Here is a 17,038-nt window from a genome sequence, read left to right as displayed (position 1 = left end):
TGGGTCCTTTCAATGAAAAAGGTACCCTGCTGTAGTAAGTGACAAAAGCAGCTTCTTTTGTATTCTCCTTGCTCATTATTTCCCTAAGTATAAAATGGTTTTAATCACACAATCCAATATCAATGGTTGGTGCAATAACTGAATGGAATTATGATGTCTAATGCTTTTCAGTCACTTAAACTGACCCAAAGCTAGCTAGAGTGCTGCTAAATAGAACCGTTTCTCAGCCTAAATCCTTCCAAGTCCACATCCCTGAAACTAAGCCAAATCCGAAAGCCATGCATAAGCAAAAGCCAGCTAACATTTGACTATCAGGTCCCAGACCTCAGCCTCAATCAGCCCAACTGGGTCAACTCTGGAGGCAAGGACTGACCAGTTCTTGTCTCTGATAAATAATTCACCTGAAATCATTTGAAAAAGGCTGCAAACAGGATACTCACTCTCTGGTGGGGCTGATAACCTTATGAACGAGAGTAGTACTAGTAGTAGTAGTAGTAGCAGTTGTAGCAGTTTGTGATGAAGGCTTAATGAGTTAATTTCTCCTTTTCTTATTTTATTTTTCTACAACTGCTGTTGGCAGATTGCATTCCCTGCACAGGAACAGAAATGTGTTAGCTGTGTGACCTTTTCTTGTTTAGTCACCTCAGCTAACAGGCTATCAAGCTAATATTAAATAGTTCAGCCCAGTACAGCCAGAGTAGCCAATCCCATTAAGCAAATGACTAATCTCTGAGGAGCTACACACCCAGCCTGTGAGGACCTCGCTCTCTCTCTCTTTCTCTCTCTCTCTCTCTCTCTCTCTCTCTCTCCCTCCCGCCGGCTACTAACTCTCACCTGAGTTTACCTTAACCCTGAGTCTCTTGACAACCTTAGTCATTACCTCTTTCCTTCTCTCTCTCAGCACATTTTGTCTTAGTCAGTGTCTCTTGCTCTTACTGTCATGTACTTTACCCCTGCATGTCTCTCTTTCTCTCTATCACTCACTCTCTCTCTATCACTCACACACACACACACACACACACACACACACACACACACACACACACACACACACACACACACACACACACACACACACACACACACAAACACAGAGTAGAGTTCATTTCATTTCAGTTTTGTCTTATCATTGATTTATAAGGAAGGGGAAAATCAAAAGGATAGTTTACAGAGTATCAGGGCCATTCTACATGTGTATTGTGGGTCAAACTGATTAAATTATGCTAACGTGTTGTACCGCTCTGATGTAGTGCCAGTAGTATAAATGCAACAGTTGCGGTATAAATTATGATTTGTTGAGTTTGACAGTAGAGAAGCTGTTTCCTTAGATACTTTTTGGCCTCAACTCATTGCTAGTACATTGTATTCACATTCAGTGTGTTTTTATCAATACAAGTATTTCACATTATATGGCTATAACCCTACGCTCATGTTTTTAAGAACATTTTTTTCAGTTATTAATATTAAATATACATTCAGTGTATGTTGAAAGTCATTCTATGTCTACATCCAGATCCAGAGAGACAGTGCAATGTAGTACTGCTGTGTTCAACCAGTATTTGTATGCAGATTTATGTCAACACAGCTTATATAGAACTTTTGGAAGAACTTAATAAGATGCTATAAGCCCCGACATGCCCTTACATTTCTTTTTCAACAGTTCAACAAAGAACTTTAAAACAAAAAAATCTAAGTTTATATCAGATATGATTGATATAAATATTCACAGATTATTGTCCAGGTACTGCTGTGTCTGTGTTTTGCCACATAGTGGCACTGTATGTATGACAAACACACCAACATGTGGATGCTCAAATAATGTTTCTGCCAAGACTTGACGCTCTGACACTTTTGCTATTTGTCCCTTTAGAATTGATTAGTATAAAATATTCAATAAATTGAGTCCATTAATGGGATAAGCCTCTGCTTTTTCTGCTGCACAGTTAATATTTGTAGCTGTGATGTTTCAGCAGGAGTCAGCGTGTCCTCACATAGCATTTCAAAAGGGAGGAGGCGATATATATATATATATATATATATATATATACAGTAAAATTCACTCAAGTGGAAACTAAACACACAGCTGGGAAAAGCTGATCACATGACCATATTTGAAGTGTTGATGTATTGCGTCTTCTTTGATTGGTTAATGTGTAGAATGGAGAATCTGCCGTGATTGGCCAGTAGTAGAGTGTATGAGGTTACCACACACAAATACACACAGCGTAGTTATTTCTGTGCTGGCTGACCTACTAATGTTAACATGTAGTGCATGCCTGCTAGGCTCATGAGGTAGCATCCTCTCTCTCTCTCTCTCTCTCTCTCTCTCTCTCTCTCTCTCTCTCTCTCTCTCTCTCTCTCTCTCTCTCTCTCTCTTTCTCCAATTTTCTATTTCTATCTTAGCCTTTCTTTCTTTATTCTTTCTGTCTCTCTGTATTTTGATGTGTGATATTGAAAATGTGATGTTAGATTCTATCTTTAATCTCACATTATGTTTTATGAGCCATATGAGCCAGAATGCCTGTGGCTATCCCAGATGTATGAATGTGTGTGTGTGTGTGTGTGTGTGTGTGTGTGTGTGTGTGTGTGTGTGTGTGTGTGTGTGTGTGTGTGTGTGTGTGTGTGTGTGTGTGTGTGTGTGTGTACATCTCCATCTGTTCCTTGCCAAACACAGAGGGACTCATATAGCTGGTCTCAGGAGAACAGCTAGCAAAGCCAAGACTTTTAGACCACTGGCACTTGACCCAAAGCTGACTCTTTGAAAACATAAAAATAACTCCCTGATTTATTCTGGAACAATCCAATTAGAGTTTGTTTCAATATAAAATCCTAAAACAAGACATGTCAGAAAAGTTAGTGTGCGAATCAAGAACATTTTTATAATAATAATCCCATTTTTCTATTGTCTGGCATCACTTAAACCATTTTATTAGAGCTCTTGGATTTACTCCTGACTTTACTTGACAGGATTCTTCATGGATTATTAGTTTGAGATTTTCCCGGATTAAGTTAACCCAGAGGCATTTTAAATGTATAACCAATCAGATAAATAACTAAAGAGATTTTAAGAAATATCAGCAACCCAACAAATATTGCTAAAAATCTTTATGTGTCCCCTCCATGAAACTCATGTCTAAATAAAGAACACTTTCTAGAAATTTGGTGTACAGAGAGATTCGAAGCTTTGCGACATGCTTAATGCATTAATTATTCATTCATCATTGATGCATTACACAGAACACACACAAAGTTTTACACGTCTAAGTTTATGCATAAGAAGTTTTTTGAAGATAAGTTCATGCTGTGCTCTGAATAACCTTTGATGTCATTGCATTATTTATATGACTTGTCTACCTGCATCAGCTTCTAGACTTAATTGGCTCCTCCAGGCTAGTATCTGTGCATCTTGTATCTGTTGGAAAATAATTTCTCATTACTGTGAACCAGCTTTAAATGTAACTTGGGGCATCGTCTTGGGTTGTGGATTGATTTCTTCATCAGTAAAATTGTGAAAGTACTTTGCAAACCTCTGTATAGTAACAGCGTGTCTTCCGCCATTTTAACAATCATTATCCCTGCCGATTTCCCGTCGGTGACCTTGAAATCACCCTCTGTTTGCTAGATTCCCTCGCTTCACCCTCTGCGTTCTTGCACTACGTTTTCCTCTCTCTGTCTTCTTCTCTCTCATGCTGTGTTGTTTGTTTTCTAGTTGAGGTGAGAAAACAGAGACGACCACAGAGAGACCATTCTGTGTGTGTTTGGGTCTGTGTTTCTGTGTGTGTGTGTGTGTGTGATAGTCCAGATGGCCCAGCCATCACCATCAAGAGCCTCGGGTGAAGAGTGCGATTTGACTTGTTTGACTTCCTCTGCCCTTTATCTCCAATATATCCTCTCCTCTCCTCTCCTCTCCTCTCCTCTCCTCTCCTCTCAAGTCCTGTATGTAAAGTTGACAAAGACAGTATGTGGACAAATTCACAAAGTTAAATTACCTCACCATGTTTGTGGTCACAATGTGTTTTACACCATATAATGTGTTAAATGTTTGGCCAAATATTTAATTAAGAACATAATGTGTGATATGCTGTGACCAAATGTACTGACTTGGGATTTTTTTGGCAAAATTATACTTTGGTAGTTGTCTTATATTACAGCCAAAAACAGGAGCCTGTTATGTACTGTAACTTTTTTGTTGTTGTTGTGAAATCAGTTAAGTAGGCTCGGCCATGTTTGTTATTTCAGTGCTCATTGGTTGCTGTTAAGTACAGTTTTGTACACACAAATGTCACTGTTTCACTAAACAGTAAATAACTGGATAAAGAGATTAGCGATAAGCTTAGACCTAACGGCCATGTTCGGACTGACTCAAAAAGCGCAGCCCTCTCATTTATTTTAATTAGGCCAGCACAGCGGCACAGCAGGGGCACCGACACAGTGTGCTCCAGCAAAAAAATGCTCAGTCGTCCAGCAAAAAAGTTGAACCTGGCTCAACGTTTGAGCAACACCATAGAATGCCATCATGCAAGGCTGTGGCCAATCAAATCCAGTGCTGTAATATCATTTCTCTGAGTATTATAAACTTTCGAGGAGTGGAGAGGGGCTTGATAAGCCTTCTCATGGATCTGTTACTCAACATATTTGTATTTTTTTTTATTTATTTTTTTGTTACTCAACATATTTCATGTCAGTCTGACGGGGAACCTGAAACAACACAGCCCTTTGCGCAAACAGAAGGAATCTGCCGCTCCTCAATTAGTTTAGATGGGACACCCTACTTTGTGATATTTGTGCATTTTTATTTTAAAATATTGTCCAGTGCTGGTTTGATGGGATCATTGATGATTTTTTTTTTTTGCCATTCTCTGGTCATGCTTCCCGGTCACCTGTGGTTTAAATGGCTCAATGCCAAAGTGGTTGCCCGGCTGCCAGTAAAACAACAAGGCTGTGTTCAAATGTCAATTTACCAAGTCACCCCTGTAATGTGTGCATGGGTGTCTGTTTGGGAGATCATGGCTTGTGACTTTGGATGATATAACAACATTGTCTCTGCCTCCCTCATTCACTCTTTATGTCTTTATGTCTCTCTACCCCTCTCTCTTCACCATTTATATTTGGTCAATTCAGTCTTCACTAGCCCGTATAATATTGTACCCCCCTCCTCTTTGTGTGTGTGTGTCTGTATGTGTGTGTGTTTACTGGTATATAACTCTACAAGGCAGAGCATCACTGCAGTAGAGAGAGAGAGAGAGAGAGGGTGACACTAGAGAGACATCACATTTTTAATCCTCCCTCCACCTCGGTGTGCAGGTCTCTCCTTCTCTTTCTCTTTCTTTCTGTCTCTCATTGATCTTGCTGTTGAGAGGCGGGCCAAGAGAGGCAGTGGAGCGAAGCGAGGGAAAGTGAGCAAGCCAGGAGAGAGAGAGAGAGAGAGAGAGAGAGAGAGATGGGTGAAGGGAAGCGATGGAACAAGAGAGGCACACTCTCATACAGATAGAGAGAGAGAGAGGAGATAGAGGACTGGGACTGCTGCTGCAGAGGAGGACAAGAGAGACCACATCTACACATGCACACACATTTCATGCACACAAACAGACAGACTGACCCACACATGCTGACAGCAACAACAACAACAACAACAACACACTGAAAACACAAACACATGTGCTAACAGATTCAGACACACACACACACACACACACACACACACACACTGACGCACAGGCAGACAGTGACCATGTTGCTCCCTGCATCCTGACCAGCTATGAGGATTACACAGAAGAAGATGATGATGAAGATGAGAGCAGTGAAGAGTGAGAGGGACAGGACGCCGGCCTGCCACAGCTGAGGACTATAGCCAGGCGGTGGGGGGGGTGGGGGGGGGGTGGCAGAGTGGGGGATTTGGGACGGGATGGAGCGCGGTTGATAAAAACACATGCGTGTGCATGTGTGCGTGTGTGTGTGTGTGTGTGAGAGTTTGTGGATGTGTGTGTGAGTGTGTGTGTGTGTGTGTGTGTGTGTGTGTGTGTGTGTGAATGAAATGTGTGTATGAGGACTAGGATGCCCCCCCAGCGTGGGACCAGCTAGCTAACGTTAGCCACATGTTGTGCCACTGCAAAGTAGCATGCACCAACAACACCATATCTCTGATGTTTGGATGCAAGGTAGGTAGAGAGCTTTGTGTGTGTGTGTGTGTGTGTGTGTGTGTGTGTGTGCGTGCGTGCGTGTGCGGTACAGGACAGTACAGGACAGTAAGAGCAAGAGACACTGACTAAGGCAAAATGTGCTGAGAGAGAAGGAAAGACGTAATGACTAAGCTTGTCAAGAGACTCTGGGTTAAGGTAAACTCAGGTGAGAGTTAGTAGCCGATGGGAGAGAGGGAGAGAGAGAGAGAAAGAGAGGGAGAGAGAGAGAGGGAGAGAGAGAGAGAGAGGTCCTCGCAGGGTGGGTGTTTTTGTCAGAGAGGTAGATAGAGAGAGGCAGTTTTGTGTTCTGCTGTACGAACTCTACAGCCAGTTTGTCACCAACATCTTCGTCGTAATTAGTAAATAGTTATTTAAATCTTTGTTAAATGTACTACATACTGTATATTATTTAGTTAGTAAGTAAATAAAGAATGTAACTTTATGTTTAATATTAATAGCTTTATACAATTATTGAATCCATTTTGATGTCGTTGGTAAATTTCAGTCTTTCATCTTCGTTCTCAGAGCCCAATGTGACATCTTTAAATGGCTTGTTTTGTCCAACCGATAGTCCAGAAGCTGAAGATATTGAATTTACAAATATATATTAAGCAGTAAAACAGCAAATCATCGCATTATGGCATTTAGTTCCAGTTGCCTGTTTTGCATGATAAGTCATTCTTAAATGACTATTTAATGACTATGTTTGACGGTGGGGATTGTTATCCTCTGTGCTATTGTATTGTTTCTGTAAAACATTCCCAAAGTTAGGGAAACACTTTCCATAACTTCTATTGCTTAGAGAAGCCAAACAAATGAAATGTCAAATGTTGTCTCAAAGGAACACGCTGACTTATTGAGAATTTAGCTTATTCACCGTAACCCCCAGAGTAAGACAACTCGATACATACCCTTCTCATCTCCGTGCGTGCTGTAACGCTGTCTGACGGCTCCAGCATTAGCTTAGCCTAGCACAGATCCTGCAGGTAACTGGTTCCAACTAGTCTACTGCTCCGAATTGTGACAAAAGTGACAAAATAACGCCAACATGTTCCTATTTACATGTTGTGATTTGTAGAGTCACAGCGTGTACAAAAAACAACGTAACATGAGACACAGCCATCTTCTATCCGTAAAACAAACCGGGAACTATATTCTCAGACAGGCTTGCTGCGAGCATATCACTCCGCCCAAGTACTATATTCTTCCGCCTGAGAATATAGTTCCCGGTTTGTTTACGGTTAGAAGATGGCTGTGTCTTATGTTAACGTTTTTTGTACACGCTGTGACTCTACAAATCACAACATGTAAATAGGAACATGTTGGCATTATTTTGTCACTTGTTGGGAGCAGTAGGATTACTGGAACCATTCACCTGCCTGTTCTGTGATGGGCTGATGCCGCTGGAGCCGTCAGACAGCTTTACAGCACGCACGGAGATGAGAAGGGTATGTATGGACTTGTCTAACTCTGGGGTTTACAGTGAATAAGCTAAATTCCCAATAAGTCGGCGTGTTCCTTTAAAACTAGCTGCTTTCGAAGAAGAACCTAAATAAAATACAGTCTAATATTGGCAAAATAATTGAAATCAGAAACTAATAAATCAAAGAATAGGTTGGAATTCATATCATTTTCATTACCTGACAGTTTGCGGTACCAAAAACGTATCGAGGGTAGTGATCCAGCACTCTACGTGCATTAATTTCCACTTTAATATGCAAGATAACTGTGTAGAGCAGTTGATGGTGGCACAGTGGTGCAGTGGATAGTGTAGCACTGTTGCAAAGAAGATCGTACACTCAAACTCTGCAGCCGGTTGGGGCCTGTGGTGATTGCGTGTTCTTCCTGTGTTTGCGCTGGTGCTCTGCTTTTCTTCCCACAGTCCGAGGACGTTTAGCTCAGTTGGATGCTCTGCATTGTACGTACAGTAGTTCTTATGTGATAACCTTGTTGCAAAACTCTTGGCCATCACTAACCTATTGTTAAATTAATATCACCATATCCCTTACCAGTTACTCGCTAATTACACCATGGCCTGACACATAACATCAGGCCACGCTGAGTGAATGTGCTTAAGCTAAAATTGGCAATCATCATCTTGCAGAGTACTCTGAAACTGATGAGTGGAACATCAACACATGAAATATTAAAGTTCCACCCAAGCGCTTAAGGAGCAGTGCCTTTGATGTGGAGGGACCGTTTGTACACTGTGCTGCATCTTTGAATAGCCTTTAAACACACAGCTAACCCAAAACTGGCTTCATAAATGGGTCTATAAACAGTGTGAAAAAAAGTGAAAACTGAACACGAGCTTGAGAATTATAGTGAGAGACACACGGAAAGAAAAGGACAATATATACTGTTTGACTGCTAACCTAATATAATATATCTTTAAACCAGAGATGATGTTGTTCCATCCTGTGATAAGTGCATGTACTCTACTGTAATGGACTGTGTGTATCTGTGTATATGAGCATGCATGGGTATGCTGTTGTTCAGCAGTTAGGCCATAATAAACTGTATGGACTTCACTTCTGTCCCATTAGATCACCTCACCATGACAGCCTGTTAGATGGAGGCCGAGAGACAACTGTTAGGCTGGAGGCGAGAGAGAGAGAGAGAGAGAGAGAAAGAGAGAGAGAGAGAGAGAGAGAGAGAGGGAGAGAGAGAGAGAGAGAGAGAGGGAGAGAGAGAGAGAGAGAGAGAGAGAGAGAGAGAGAGAGAGACAACACGAGTGTGAGACAGTCAGAGCACTGGTTTTGTTATTTACAAGTATAGCTGAAGAGGGTAACAAGAGAGTGCACCCTTAGGAATATATGAAGTTGCTTAGGGTTTCTGGGTCTGCAGATGAGTTTTTTTTAAGAGATGGTCGTGTTGCATTGCACTGTATTCTGTTTTTATATACTGTACATCTGGAAGGGCTTGGATCAAAGCAATATGTAACTTGATTCACCTGCACATGTGTGTCTAACTAGTTCACCCTTTTTTTTTGTTCATAGCTTGCTTGGAATATTTAAAATTAGTCCTGTGACAAAATAGTGCAGGAACGTGTCCCTTTGAATGTGAGGCAGCTGCAGGAAGTGTTGTTTTTGCATTGACACAAACAAATTAACACAATTAAAGTAACAATTTGTAACTGTATAGCTCTACAGTAAAAGCATGTCAATAGAACAACACTAGTGCATGCCCTGTTGAGTGGGACGACATACTTTTTCTCACTGTTCTAGTTCCAAGGTCATTAAATATAATGATGATGGTGTAAGTAAAATATGTGTAACTAGTTTAGATTAACAACAACATATTCAACATGTGTTACTGTCTGCTGAAACAAGGAAAGTAGTTAAGTATTCCTAACAGTTTGCTAGATTTACTGAACATCACGTTTTGTATATATTTTAGCAACCTTCATTGAACTCTCTTGAGGCAGTCTCTATGCCTTTCTTGTGTTGAGTCAGCAGACAATGGCTCCCGGAGAAATGATAGTGTCATGTACAGTATGTAATGAGGTGTTCCTATTGTGTCTGTATTATGCACATCCAGCTGTCTTGACTTGTTTTTGGGACCAATAGAGATCTTTTTTGTTCAGTTAGACGATACATTTGTTTACCTTTTTGAGAGTTCCTGGAAAAGAGGAAGGGTTGGGTAATGAGGAGTTTTGCATTGGAACCAATTTGAATTTTAAGAACTGTGTATTCATTATTATTAAATTCTGACAGTGAAGTGTGGCATTCTGTTCATCAGTGTACTTAATAGTGTTTACATTGTGGCAGACAGTAGTTGGTGCTCAGTAGTGCGACCAAGCTTCACCAAAGGCTTATAGTGTTACAGCAACAACTGGTTGTAACTCAATAAAATAATTACACATACATAAAAAAGACACTACATAGTATGAAAATGCCGATTGTGGGGTAGTATGACTACAACTAAATACTGAAATGCTATGTTATGTTGTAGGAAATGCCGCACAGTATAATAATGCAGCATGTTGTAGTTGTAATACACCAGAATCAGCTGAAGTTCCAGCTTATACAAAACAACTGGGATGCAGTTAACATTCAATTTATGTATTGCAAGATAAAGAATTTTTTTTTTTTTCTCTGTATGTGTTTATTTTACTTTTGGATAAAAAAAAAATATCTTGCAGTTAATACTGTAACTAAACGACCGTTTATGACAGGCTAACTCTGAAGAAAATAATGTTTTTTCTTTCAACTTATTTTGGTTTCTTTTATCACCGAAGTTATATGCCTGTACTAGAGTTGATTGGCTGAATTGTCATCAGAATTGATGAAATCCAAATGATACTGAGCCCGTAGAGTGAGCAGACACTAACACAGAAAACATACAGTGGTAAGTTTGATTAAATCACATGTAAAAGTACTGTAAAATACTAGGAGAGAGATGAGCAGACAGTTTTCAACACATGCAGTGCATAGAGGGGAGAGGACATTTACATGTGTCCATTGCTGAGGCTTTTTATGTGCCTGAGAAGATAAATCAAACACACCTTAACTAGGTCGGACAGTTCAACACATTCAAAATAGATGAATCTGTTTGTCCATTTCTGCTCAGGTCGGTTTTTTTCTTACTGAAAACACTTCACTGACTGAAGCCCTGGTGAAGTCAGTTAAGGTTTTCTCTTTCTCACATTTATGCGTTTCCTTTAAGATATTTAAGCTGTTTTAGATGTATTGAAGATGTTTATGACAAACTTTCCATTGAAACGTTTAGAATAACTTTAATTTTGTAGTTGGATGTCTTACTTTTTCAGCCACGCTATGCTACTTGCTTTTAAATAATTAATGTGTAATCCTGTTGCTGTTTTTCTATTCATATTTCCATTCAAAGTTTAAAGGACATCAGCTTCTTGTTGATCTTAGATTTTAATTCCATGTGGATACTGGTAAAGTCTTTTTGGTTTCTGAAAACTGCAAATACCACGTCCAAGCAGCGCATGTGTACTCTCACTATGACCTTGTTTTCTTGGGAACCCTCCACCGTTCAGTGATACTTCATCACCAAATAGCATCATGTTCAGAGGATGGGGAGATGGGTAAAAAATGAATCAAATCATGCACTGGAGACAGAATTTCTGAATTGTATCAAATCTTATAGTTCAGAAATGTTTAATTACTGGAAGGGAAATTTGTCAATAATGCACATACATTATCATTGGATTGTTACAATCTGTGATTTAAAAATCAATTTGACAAATGTGCCCTCTGATTGTAATTGGCTGACTTCATATTATGAAGCCATTTGTATTTGTAAGTGTTACGTTGTTATTGTTGCTAAATTAATCTGATCATCACCTGTGCTTTATTGGCATGGAGTACTTTTGCACTTCATGCCAATAAAGCATGAGAGAGAGCATGATGTGGGAGATAGAATGAATAAAAAGATATAGAGAAAGATTATTTTTTTTTTTTTTTTTTTTTTTTAAGGTATGTGTGTGTGTGTGTGTGAAAGTTTAAACCTTACGGCAGAGGATCCCCTGCTCTTTCAAATCTCACCAAGCGTGACTAACGCCTTGCTTTACTCTGACACACACACACACACACACACACACACACACACACACACACACACACACACACACACACACACACACACACACACACACACACACACACACACACACACACACACAGATACAAACGGACAAATAGACATGTACTAGGATGCTGAATCTGCTCCCAATCTAGTCACGTTTCTCTGGCTACGCAAGACTGACTGACACACTAACACATGACAGCAACAGTGTGTGTGTGTTTCTATGTTTTTTTTGTGCATGTGTGTATTAGTGTGTTCAGCGGGCTATCTGCAGGCACAGTCCTGATTAGGAATGCTCTGCTCTTGCTAGTCAAGCAAGCAGAAACACACACATGCACACACTGTGATGTAGAAAGAGACATATCTGGTGTCTCTGTCCATTCATGCATTAATTCATTTAGAGGTGTTCTTGTGCCATGGGAAAATTAAACGCCAAATATAGGATTATGACTGACTGTGTGTGTGTGTGTGTGTGTGTGTGTGTGCGCTAGTGCGTGTGAGTGCAGAGGGCAGTAGCAGCAGTGTTGTGACAACAGTGTGAGCCAGGGTCTCTTCAGGGTCTTAGTGCCTGGCCGTTCATCCGCTGCTTTTTCAAGATTATTCTGAGGCATTTCTGACTAATTAGCAAGTCGACAGTGAGTGAAAAGATCAGGCCGAGAGGCGGAGGGGAGAGGAAATGAAATGCGCTGAAGGTCATGAGACGGGTTCAGATCAGTTCTTTTTGTCGGAGGAGTGTTTACTCCCAATCCCAGTCTAAATGAGGTTAAAGTATGCAGCAAGGGGAGAGCACACACAGCCACGTCATTTTGAATTTGTCGGAATTAGCTGATACTGTTCTGCACAGACATGCTCTCCTGTGTAAAGCAGCCGCCCACTCCCTGCCCCAAAGCGCAATTTCTAGAATAGATTTTGCATCTTGTTGCTGACCAGGATGACAGTCAGCTGCAGTGTAGGGTCAAATGTAGCAATGGTGCTTTAATGTTTCATTGGACTTGCTCTGATAAGCGTGCTGGATGTTAAAGCATCATGGGTTTATCACACATCTTGAATCAATTGGTGTAGAATCAAGGATACTTCAGATTTGTTACTAAATAACTCATGCCAATAACAGTGTTGTTAAACAGTCTGTCCCTGAGAACAGAAAGCCTAAATTTCTCTCTTGGGAAAGAAGTTTAATTAAGACTGTGGGCTGTGTAGTTACTGATTTAGAGACACAGGGGGAGCTGTATGATAAATCCCACAGAAACACTTGACTTTGTAGTTCAATCATTTGCTGGAAGCTTGCCCTAACCTTAACCATTAACTACTACATGCCTGATTTCGACCCTCATCTGAACCCCTAACCTCTTTACCCTAAACTAAACGAGTGACCTTGTAGGAAGCAAATTGGTTGTGAGTCCCCACAGTGTGATAGTGAGTACACGCTCAGGGAAGTCATCTCTGGCTTTCTGTTGGCTTCCTTGTGGATATCAAGCCAAAAGGCAAAAATGTCATATTATTGGGACAGACTGTGAGGCTGTCTGGCTCTCTGTAGGGGATGGAAATATATCTCTTCTCTTAATCCCGTGAGGTCTAAGGGCATTTCCTCTATTGTTACATCTTAAATTCACCTTTTAAGGGTATTTGCATACAACTGATCCCCATGTGTTTCACAACTAAATGTTCCGAACTAACTCAGCTTTCTGTATAGTGAGGCCCCAGAGCAATGTGTTCAAATCTCTTGTGAAAACAAACCTACACTCATGCGGACTAAATGTTTTGGTGCAACGCGAGTCCACCAATTATACACAGAGAGACAGTTGACGAGTGCCACGTGCTCTCTTTCCTGTCTCCTAATTCGCTGTGAGATTGACGTATGATCTTGCGATAAAAAGGACGCAAAAAGCAGAGATCATGCCGATTCCGGCAATATCTAAATCACATTTCTGCGCTGTATTACTGCTGAAATATCAATAGAGACATTGGAAAAATGCCATGTGTTCATTGACCTCAGAAGGTTAAGCTACAGGCTCTATTTGTGTGATAGTGGTATTTTTTATCTTGCTTTTTGAGTTCTCAGCTCTTTATATAACAAGTCTCGCATTGCCACACCTTTCTCCACAGCGCTGTGGAGTAAGGTCTGGCTACACGACAGATACATTCTAGGATAGGAAGAAAAAAAAAAAACGCTCTGTGGTGTTTGCATTTTCTTTAAACCAATCACAATCTTCTTGGGCAACACTAAGTTCTGGACGCAGCGACAGTGGCTCTGCAAAATGGTCCTGGAAAGAAACTTGTTTTGGTGGAACATTTGCACCAAACATTTGGCTCAAAGACCTCTACATCAGACCCAACATCGCACAGAAGAGGATACAGGGCTCTCTGGAGGCCCATACTAATGGTTTTCATTCGATTTCAGTCGGTCCGCAGCGACAAAGTGGACATTCTTTACAACAACATTAAACAAGACATTTGCAGTTAAATGAAGTTAACTGTTCACACATTAACGAGAGCTATTAGCTGGACATATGGTTCAACTTTATATGCTCTTACCATTGTATCGTCGTGTGTACTTCTTCCACAGCGTTCCCCGCCAATTGGTCCCAAAACGTCCCAGTTAGACAGTAAATGCAGTAAAAATATTCTTTGTAAATCTTTACAATCATTCCCCAAAAGGACCATGTAGGCCTGCCTTGTCATACAATCCAAATTTTCTTCAAAAGTTGCTATTTTCTGCGTGCAGCTTGCTTACTTGAAGTTTGTTATTTCCCGTATATTGAAGGGATTTTGAGAATGGCAACACAGACAGAGCGGAAGGTGAGGGATGGAAATCTAAACCTTACTCAAGTTCTGACTGGATTTCTGTAATTCACAGTGTATAAAGTACTAGAGACCCATACTTGAGTAAAAGTACAAGAGCTCTAGCAAAAAAGTGACTTGAGTAGAAGTTGAAGTGCTCTTTAAGCACCCCACTTAAGTGGAAGTACTAAAGTATTCAAAAATTTTTGTACTTAAGTATTGCAAGTAGTTTATTTTAAAATGTACTACTCAAGTACTAAAAGTACAAGTATTGTGTTATGTAGTTATTAAAGAAAGCAGTCAAATTTTGAATATCATATTGTTGGAGTTCAACTTTTTACTTGGTATTAAGACGATGCATTACAGGCAGTCACAAGCTGTACATTGTTGGATATGAAGGAAGTTTCTGAAATAAACCCCAAAAGGTACATTAATGTCACAGCTGTTATAACTACTATTATCTGAAATAACAGTGGGTTATTAATCACTTATTAACAAATACTGAAATAAAATGTGTGATGTAGTGGAAAGTTAGCAAACTAGCAAAATAAAGATAAACTAGCAGCTTCACACCACAGGATGAAACATTCAGGACTCACTGCAGACTGAAACAACTCAGGAATAGATTAATCTGCTGCAACAATAACTAAATATAAAGAGTACAAACTTACATCGTCTCTGACTTCTGAACGGGCAGCTGTAATGAAAAGAAAAAAGATTTCTTACGTAACTTACGTAACTAACGTAGCCGTAACTAACGTAGCCGTAACTAACGTAGCCGTAACTACACACACTGTAACGTACACAGTCTCCGTAGCGTGAGGAATTCACAACAGTAACGAGTAACTATGCAGCACATACAAAATTTATCGGAGTAAAAGTATTAAACTAATGGAAAATATTTACTCAAGTAAAAGTGGAAGTGGGAGAAAAAAATAATACTCCAGTAGAGTACAGATACAGCCTTTTAGTACTTAAGTACAGTAGTGAAGTAGTTCTACTTCGTTACTATACAGCTCTGATAAAGACACATTTCCTTATATTGAGCTGTTTGTACATTTCTGAGTTATGTCAAACTGGAGTAAGTATTCTCTTCAGCCTCTTTCCTCTCCTTCATTTGCGTCTCTCATTGATTCACCTGATCAGTATGTGACAGAACAACAAATGGTAAAAGTGATAATTTAAATACTGCTTCTCAAAATGTGATGAAAAGTTCCCTCTAAACCTGACATTGTAATCTTTTTTTTAAAAAACGCATTATGAAATCAACAGGAAACTATTACATGAGAGGGGATGCAACATGAATATTATATTATACACCAACGTATTACTGTATAATATACGAGGTATAGGGATTGTTGCTGCGTGTTTAGGCTCATTGACACACTACGGAATAACTAAAAGGAACCCAAAAGAAATATTGAAATAGACCACCCAATGTAACTGTTTACTTATAAATTGCATATGCAAACAATTTATAACGCTCAGTTTTCATGATGTGTTAAATGTGCCTTTTCCTTTCTCTTTGAAATAGCATTGTGTTTCTCAAAATTACTACAGCACTTGTTTTGACATCTCCAGGCCTGTATACATGTACATGATGTAAATAGCCTCACAACTGGTGTATCTCCCCATATACATATTCATCCGCGGTACAAATAGTCTAACCATGTGAGTGCTGCTAATCTTTTAAATGGGCTCTTCACACAGTGTACATTGTCACTTTCATTTGGTGTTAAGTGTCCCTTTAACCTTGGGTTAAAGTCAATCTGTGAGTCCAAAACCTGAAATGCGTAACTAGATTCTGCTCCGATGGGTTGTTTTGTGACTGTATTATATTAGCTGTGTGTCTTAGCTGAAATTACACTGTTATCTCGGTGTTGATATGATCAGAGAATCAGCATCCCATTTGTCTCGAAGCTTTAAAAATCCTCCTGGAACTCATCTGCTTCTCTTTATCAGTATCTTCTCTTCGGATTGGTTTACATTTAAATGGAAGTATTAACACGGAATAAATTATTTTAGCTTGAGCACCTTATCAGTGTACTTCGTGCAAGGAGTGAGTGTGCATTCAGTTTACAGAGGGGCCGTCCTCTCAGCTGCTCAGCTGGCTAAGTTGCACACCATGTAACCACAATGTCACAGACTCAAAATTAGCTTGGGACCCGTCTTCTCTCTCCCCCACTTCCCCCGCCAGCTTCACTGACTCTCTCCTCTTTTTTTCTGTCCAGTAAAGCAGAAAGAAAAATCAAATGTATTATTTTTAAAGCGATGAAGAGGAGCAAGGGAGAGTGCGCGGGAATGGGGAATGAGATGAGGGAGATGAAACAGTAAGACTTGCTGTAGCGCGAGTCGGAGATGTGGAAGGGAAAGAGGCATGATGAAGGTACATGTATAGAGAGATGATGAGGAGAAAGAGAAACAGTAATTCCCAGAGGCAGGCTTCTCTCTCGCTCACTGTCCTCATTCAGTTTTGCATCTCATTTTTGCCTTAAAACGTCTGTTTCAAGTCCTGTGTGTGTGTGTGT

General features: G+C 40.1%; 1 protein-coding gene across 5 annotated transcripts in view; it reads left to right on the top strand.

Annotated features, from left to right (window-relative positions):
• The window catches only part of LOC120565065 (discs large homolog 1-like protein), a 122,675-nt gene that overhangs the window by 14,993 nt on the left and 90,644 nt on the right, over window positions 1-17,038 (top strand). Inside the window, exon 1 of one of the 5 annotated variants that reach the window (XM_039810403.1) lies at window positions 5,904-6,158. The exons of the other annotated variants lie outside the window; for them this stretch is intronic. Within the exon in view, the coding sequence (XP_039666337.1) occupies window positions 6,096-6,158 (63 nt within the window). The 5' untranslated portion in view covers window positions 5,904-6,095. Of the gene's footprint in view, window positions 1-5,903; window positions 6,159-17,038 lie in introns of those variants that run through there. 5 annotated transcript variants of the gene reach the window in all.

This window comes from Perca fluviatilis, chromosome 9 (assembly GCF_010015445.1).
Source record: "Perca fluviatilis chromosome 9, GENO_Pfluv_1.0, whole genome shotgun sequence".
Taxonomy (NCBI): Eukaryota; Metazoa; Chordata; class Actinopteri; order Perciformes; family Percidae; genus Perca; species Perca fluviatilis.
This window is presented reverse-complemented; position numbering and strand designations above follow the sequence as displayed.